We start from the raw sequence: 8,274 nt of genomic DNA on the forward strand, positions 1-8,274 counted from the left end.
CAGGACTGGCAAAAAAACCAAAAACAAAAAACTGTTGAATTTGTAGTAAACAATACCTCAAAATAATTACTATTTTACAACTGCCAGGTCAAACATACTCTCACATTCAGAGGATGTTAAGTGTAGAAACTTTATCGGATCTATTTTAGAAACAAATGCCTGGCCAAAACAAAACAAAACAAAACAAACTAAAACAATAACACAACAAACTCAATGAAGTCATTCCCATTTGGGAATATGTTTCCAAGATAAACCTCTGTGGACTGATACTACCCTATATTTTTCCTCATTAGAGAAGCTTGTTCCATGGAAGCAAAGAATTTTACAAAGATAGAAAAATAAAAGACCTAGCCAGGTGCTGATGGCTCATGCCTGCAATCCTAGCTACTAGGTTGACTGAGATCTGAGGATCAAGGTTCAAAGCCAGCCTGGGCAGGAAAGTCCTTGAGACTCCTATCTCCAATAAATCAAAGATAAAGCCAGAAGTGATGCTGTGGCTCAAGTGGCAGAGTGCTAGCCTTGAGCAAAAGGTGCTCGGAATGTGCTCAGGCACAAAGTTCAAGCCCTATGACTGGCAATAAAGAAGAAAAGAAAAGAAAAAGATCTTATTTATTTGTAAATAAACTTTACTATGAGTCTATCTGAATAGATAGAAGTCAGTTAGCATTTAAATATTCTTATGGAATGTTATTCATTCTACCTCTTTATCACCACACTAAATCACAAAGCTCAGTTTCAAATTCTTGACTTCAGAATTTATATAGGCCTAATGATCACTGTGGTCATATAAAGTCTGAGTTATATTGTTCTATATTTCAAAAATGCTAAAATAATCCTAATACAATGTAAATACTCAAGCAATTCGTGTGTGTGTGCGCGCGCGTGCGCGCACGCGCACATGCTCGCATGGAGCACATGCATGGGGCAGTACAATGTTGTATGATTGCCTCATACGTGATATGGCAAATTTAATTTCTGAGCTACATTCCCACCCCAGGGTAATCCATTAAAGAAATTTTCATGGATGCTGCCCCTGAGCATTTTTTGCTCAAGGCTAGCACAGCTCTACCACTTGAGTCAACCTCAACTTCTGGTGTTTTATGGTGTTTAACTGGAGATAAGAGTGTCATTGACTTTCCTGCACTGCTGGCTTTGATCCTCAGATCCATCTCCTGAGTAGCTAGAATTACAGGTGTAAGCCCTCAGCACAGGTCCACATCCAGGTTTTAGTGGTTTATTGGAGAAAAGGGTCTCACAGACTTTGCAGACAAGGCTGGCTTTGAATTGCAATCTTGGTATCTCAGCTTCCTTAGTAGCTAGGTGTGAGCCACAAGGAACAAAGTTCATTAAAGAAACCTTGTTTTTCAATATCCATCAAGTGTTTCATTATACTTAACCATGAGCATGTCAAACTTAACATTAATTTTTTGACATGACAAACTTCACATTACATTTTAGTTTTACAAATACTTATAAGTAAAATAAAATGTATTTTAACCAAATTTTTTAGCCATCTGGTGTACTGAGTTATCTGGTATATGACACTCATTTCAAAATTTTAAAAATATGTTTTTTTGGTGTTTTGTTTTTTTTTTTTTTTACCAGTCCTGGGTCTTGAACTCAGGGCCTGAGCATAGTACTATCCCTGGCTTCTCTTTGCTCAAGGCTAGCAGCACTCTACCACTTGAGCCACAGCGCCAGTTCTGGCTGTTTTTGTTTTGTTTTATTGTCAAACTGGCCATTTTCTATATATGTGGTGCTGAGAATAGAACCCAGGCCTTCTTGTATACAAGGCAAGCACTCTTACCACTAAGCCATATTCCCAGCCAGAAAAAAAATATGTTTTACAATTCAAGAGAATTGCTATTGTTTGTACCTATCCTCTATAGGCTCTCAGTAAACTTTTCTAGTTGAAATACATTCTGATAACATACTAATTTTATATATACAACAAGAGAGTAAGTATAATAGCTTCTTTCTGATACTAATGAACACTGTTTCTGCCAAGAAAAAAAATTTAAAATTAAGAAAAAAGTTAGTATCTTAGAGGCATATTATCAACATTTAGAATTTTAGTTTTTTAAAATTCTGATTTTGTTCTTAACCATGGAAAAGTACCTAATACACATATGTGCTTCATATCTATTTCCTTACAGAAGAAAAACAGTTTCCGGATTGACAGCATTAAAGGTACTTATTCTAAGATATAAAATGTTTGGAATAAAAGTATAGTTGTATATGGGCATGGTGGTACATGGCTGTACTTGGGAAACTGAGGCAGGAAGATTTTTAAGTTCAAGGCCAGCCTGAGCTACATAGTAAGACTTTGTCTAAATAACTCTGTGTGTGTATGTGTGCGTGTGTGTAAAAGTCTAGGGTTTTATTTTTGTTTAGTTATCACACATTTGGAAAGGACCTCATACTTGAGCTACGCCCGCAGCCCTTAATTCTCAATTTTTGTCTCCGAAAGAAACAACATAATTTATAGGTTATTCAGAGGTTATACTCAAAACATATTTGACATTAGTTTTTAATGTAAAGCTAAAAAAAACATTAAAAATATATCTACCATCCTTGAAATTAAAGTTTCATCAATAATACCTCAAAAACCAAGAATATTATATTAGGGTTACATGCTGATATCCTCTTCCCAAACCACATACATTAAAGCTTTAACTGTGTTTAATTTAGAATTGACTTAACAAACTATACAAACCAAACACCAATGAATAATTCCCAGCATGGGGCTGGGAATACGGTCTAGATGTACAGTGCTTGTCTATCATACATAAAGCCCTTGGTTCAATTCCTCACCACTGAATATACAGAAAAAGTGGGAAGTGGCGCTGTGGCTCAAGTGCTAGAGTGCTAGCCTTGGGCAAAAGAGAAGCCAGGGACAGTGCTCAGGCCCTGAGTTCAAGCCCAAGGAGTGGCAATAATAATAATAATAATAATAATAAGAAGAAGAAGAAGAAGAAGAAGAAGAAGAAGAAGAAGAAGAAGAAGAAGAAGTCTCAGCAGGTTAAAAACATATGACCCTCCTTTTCTCCTAAAAGGCTGAGTAAGAACAATTAAAATTACCATGCAAGCCTCCATTAAGGCAGTGTGCATCTCATCTGTTTTATGCTCTTGATCTGCACCAGCTTCAAGTAGGAAGCGGACCATATCCAAATGGCCTTAAAAAGGAAGTTAAAGAATTGACTATCAGTTAAATGAGTAAATATTAAAACGGAGAATCTACATTCAATTTATGAGAACTTATTTGGAATTCAATAAATAAATAAATGACATTTCTACAAAGCCAACCCAAAACAATAAGCAGGCTCTCATCAAGGTTTTATTATCTATATATTAAAGACTGAATTGGTCAAAACAAAATTCTACTTAAGCAAAGAAATAATATGTACTCCTTTCTTTAATCTATATAAACTATTTATCAAATCAAAACACTGATATCAAATAGAAAGCCAGGTAAAGTATCTATAGGTTATAGTTCTTTAAAAAAATAGCTTTCAAACAACCATAAACTCACTGTGACAATAAGCAGGCATAAAAATTTCCATTTACAATAATTATAACCTTCTTCATACATTTAATAAAAAGCCTTAACAGCCAATAAGAAAAAGACAAACACTCCAGTAGAAAAATGGGTGAAGGATATGAAATGGTAATTCAAAAAAGAAATACAAATGAATATTAAACTGATAAAAAAATTAACCTTCCTATTAAAGAAATACAAATTAAAATGAAACACCATTTTATTCAACTATCAAAATGGCAAATATTAAAAAGAATGATAATACCCAGTGTTGGTGAGGGTGTAGGGTGGGATAAAGGGCATTCTCAAACACTGCTGGTGGGAGTGTAAATTGATTCAACCTTTCTAGAAGGCAATTTGGCAATATGTATCAAAAGCCTTAAAAATGTCCATACCCTTTGACCCAGCAATTCCACTTCCAGGAATTTATCCTAAGGAAATAATCAGAGATTAGGCAAAAATGTCTGCACAAGGATGTTATCACAGTGTTTTTAATAATAGTGAAAAACTGGGAACAATTCAAGTGTCCAACAATAGGCAATTATGGTGTATCCATCTGATGTATTTGGCAGAGACTGCTAGTTCCCTACCCAATAGCCATTCTTTTTTAACAACAACTCGAATTTTTTTTATCTAGGTGACAACATACCTGACTAAAATCATTGCCCATTCCAGCCTCTATTGGCCAGTGAGAAGTAATCAGGAATTACAAGACAAAATTTTAGGAAGACTCCTGAAAAAGGAGCTTACTGAATCGGAAGATACAATTCCTTATTTTGCTTTTATCCTCTTCATCTTTCCTAGAATATGGATTGCTGGGGCCCTAGTTACTCTCTTGGCTTCTCAGTAATCTTGAGGATAGAAACTACATACTAGTATGGTAGAGCAGAAAAATAAAATCCTGAGATCTTGATGACAATTTAACTACACTAGATAAGCCCCAGATAGCTTACTTTTGAGCTTTTCTTTATCATTTGGATTTTCTGATGTATGTAGCCAAATCAACTAATAAGGCAACTGAAATACTATGCAATTATCAAAAGTTGTGTTGCAAGAACATTTACTGAGATGAGAAAATGTTCATGATATACGGCTAAAAAAAAAAGACTATAAAAAAGTGTTAAGAGTAAGATTGTTGTGTTTCATATATGTATTTATATATTTATTTGTTTATTAACATCTAAAAATACACTGGAAGTACATAAACTAAAATACTGCTTACATGATTTTTTTACCTTTAGATGGCAGCAGCACAAGTAATTTTAAAATTTCTTCATATTTTTCTTATCTTTCAGGTTTTCTATGCCATGTGTATATTAGTATTTTTATTTGTGGGTGTATTACTTTTAAATAAGGGTAAAAATCATATAAAACAAAAGTTATAAAGTAAAGGAAACTTACATCTATATTAAGTGGTTTGGTTGACTTCATAGCTAATTGAATAAATTTGAGTTAAAATAACAAAGAAACATACACTGGGAAACTACTATAGAAAGTGCAGGCTAAAATGGGCTTTATATATAATCTTTTATAAATGAGATAGCAAGGAAACAATATAAAGTTAACTCAAATACTCAATACTCCAATATTTAAAGTTGTTATGAAAAAATTATAAATATTCATACATGTATAGAATACCTTTGTAGCATGCAAGTGTAAGAGCACTTTCTTTAAATTCGTTAGAATGAGTGTTGATGCCTGCACCATGATCGAGCAGAACTCTGGCAACTTCCACATGACCTGCACTGGCTGCTTCCATTAAGGGGGTATGTCCATTTTCATTATGATCTTCTATATTTGCACCTTCATTAAGTAACACTTTCACAATATCAACAAATCCTCCAGCACAGGCATAAGTTAGTGCAGTATTTCCTACCAAAAAAAGGACAAAATTATGACTCAAAAGATACAAGTATGATTATAATACCATTATAGTTATATCTCTTCAATTCGCTTTAGGGGTAGAGAACTTTTTTTTTCTACTAAGGACCATTTGGATATGTATAACATCATTCACAGACCATACAAAATTTTCAATATAGGCAGACAGGCCAGGAGCAGCAAGAGATGCACACAATGTCTCCCGTCGTGTGTCAATTAAATCATTTCCCATACCTTATATGGCCCACAGGCCAGATGTTGCTTATCCCTGCCTTCAACTACAACATCTCAAGTATTTTGGTTAGCAAAATATTATCTTATTTCTTACTAACTGATTCCCAGATATAAAAGACCAATGTATGAACAATATAAAATGTCTAGAAAAGGTAAATCTATAGCGACAGAGAATAGAACAGGTGGCTGTGTGAAGCCAAGAAGACTACAGATGGACATAGTGATTTTTTGTAGCAATGGAGATATTCTAGAATTAGACTGTACTGATAATTGCACAACTTTAGAAATCTACTAAGAAATTACTGTATTTTAAAATATGAATCTTATAACACATGAATTATACCTCAATAAATCTAAGGATGTTTGGATCATAAAAAAGCAGCAGCAGTTACATTTGTGCTAGGCCTCATAAACACAGACAGAGGGTTGAGGGTGCAGCTCTTGCCTAGGATTACACACACACACACACACACACACATACACACACACACCTATCATCATCATGATCACCAAGGTTATCATGAACTTTTTTTTTAAGTGTAAGATTCTTGTAAGAGGAAAATTATTTAGAATCAAACAAAAAGTATAAATAAAAACAAGTAATGAAAATGATGAACACATCTCTACATCTCCTTACAAAGATGTGCTGGCTGAGGGACCAGAAATCTAAGCCATTCTCTATACATGTTCCTCATGTAGCTGAAGTATAGATCTGTTGTTGGGCCTAACCTAATTGCTTTGAAGTACAAAAGAAAGATTCTAGGGAAATCTATGTTTTTTAATAATCTCCCTAAGTCATTCTGATACATGGGCAGAAGTAGTTTGTTAAACAAAATGAATGGATGAATACATTTAAGAATGAACTTATGGGGCTGGGGATATAGCCTAGTGGCAAGAGTGCCTGCCTTGGATACACGAGGCCCTAGGTTCGATTCCCCAGCACCACATATACAGAAAACGGCCAGAAGCGGCGCTGTGGCTCAAGTGGCAGAGTGCTAGCCTTGAGCGGGAAGAAGCCAGGGACAGTGCTCAGGCCCTGAATCCAAGGCCCAGGACTGGCCAAAAAAAAAAAAAAAAAAAAAAGAATGAACTTAATTAGGAATTCACAAGTAGAAGATTAAGCGATTTCTTTTTCAAATTTTCTATTTTCCCAATTAAGAATAAGTTCAAGCCATTAGTGAAAGTGAGGACAAGAGCAGAAAGGATGAGGAAAGTATTCTACAGTCCAAATGAAGAGTGTAGTGAGGATCAAGTGATGTATACACACTGTATGTATGTATACTACCTCCTTATTTCATATTATTTTTTTGAGAGCGAGGGTCTCATTATGAGATCAGACCCTCAAACTTATGCCTCAGCTTTCTGAATGCTGAGATAGGTCACCATGCCCAGAATTCCAACCTCTTTTTTTCAAAAATAAAGATGCTTAAATGATGTGTTTTTCAAACTGTGTTCCAAATAACTTCAGCTCACCCCTTACCAGAGGCTCCACTGAGACCACACAATGAGAGGCTTTCCTATCTCACTCTGAGTGTGTATACTCTCATCTGGCCTCACTTTAGATCAATTCCTTTTTATTTGTGAACTATTGTATGTGTTCCATATACCATTGTTTAATAATTGATGAAATTGTGTTGCTGTATATATGTTACTTTCTATTATCTCTGACTAACTGGTAACCTACTTAAAGATAGAGATTGTACTTAAGCCAGACACCAGTGGTTCATACCCATAATCCTACTCCTCCGGAGGCTGAGATCTAAGGATTGAGGTTTGAAGCTAGCCAAGGCAAGAAATGCTTTGAGACTCTTATCTCTACTAAACTACCTTTAAAAAGCTGGAAATGGAGCTGTTGCTCCAAGAGGTAGAGCACTAGCCTTAAGTAAAAGAAACTCAGAGACAGTACCCAGGCCCTGAGTTCAAACCCCAGGACCAGAACAAAACAAAAAAAAGAAAAAGAAAGAAAGAAAAGAAAAAAGATTATATTTAATACATCTCCAATTAGCAAATAAAAACAGACAACAAATATATCCTGATAAAATTAAGGGAAAAATATTTATCAAGCTTTAAATGTGTCTGTATTATTATTCAATACCAAACATATGCCCTCTAATGCTATAACATTTTATAATTTTCTTAATATATTACATATTTGTGGGGAAAAAAGATATTCTGACAGAGTTTAGTATAACCAGGCCACTTTAAAACACTTCCTTGGTTTCTCAAGTACTTTTCACAGTCAGTCTGAACATTAATTTCAATATTTCTGTATCTAAAATGTTTATTCAAATGGGGAGGGAGGGAGAAGAAAAGGGGAAGAGAGAAGAAAATCAAAGATATATTAATTCTACATAAAAGCTATTTTTATTTAGTAGGTTTGTATTATTCCTCAGAAGTCAAAATTTGACTTTGTTACATTAGTTAAATTTTTCCCTCAATTGACATATCATTTTCTACATACCTGTTGCAGACTGAGAGTTGACATCTGCATCATGAAGAAGTAATAATTTTACAATATCTAAATAACCTCCACTGGAAGCTGCCATCAAGGGAGTTATGTCTCCTTTATTCCCTCGATCTTCAACATTAGCATGCATGGCGAGCAATACCTTTAAAACACA

General features: G+C 34.7%; 1 protein-coding gene across 16 annotated transcripts in view; it reads right to left on the reverse strand.

Annotated features, from left to right (window-relative positions):
- The window catches only part of Ankhd1 (ankyrin repeat and KH domain containing 1), a 124,451-nt gene that overhangs the window by 86,129 nt on the left and 30,048 nt on the right, over window positions 1–8,274 (reverse strand). For all 16 annotated transcript variants that reach the window (XR_007208663.1, XM_048331360.1, XM_048331359.1 and 13 more), the window contains exons 5-7: window positions 8,115–8,262; window positions 5,177–5,410; window positions 3,082–3,176 (exon numbers count right to left, since the gene is read on the reverse strand). Coding sequence is in view for 15 of the 16 variants with exons in the window: in XM_048331360.1 (XP_048187317.1) it covers window positions 3,082–3,176; window positions 5,177–5,410; window positions 8,115–8,262 (477 nt within the window). In the remaining variant the exon portion in view is untranslated. The remainder of the gene's footprint in view (window positions 1–3,081; window positions 3,177–5,176; window positions 5,411–8,114; window positions 8,263–8,274) is intronic.

The sequence above is a fragment of the Perognathus longimembris genome, chromosome 22 (assembly GCF_023159225.1).
Source record: "Perognathus longimembris pacificus isolate PPM17 chromosome 22, ASM2315922v1, whole genome shotgun sequence".
NCBI classification, from domain to species: Eukaryota; Metazoa; Chordata; class Mammalia; order Rodentia; family Heteromyidae; genus Perognathus; species Perognathus longimembris.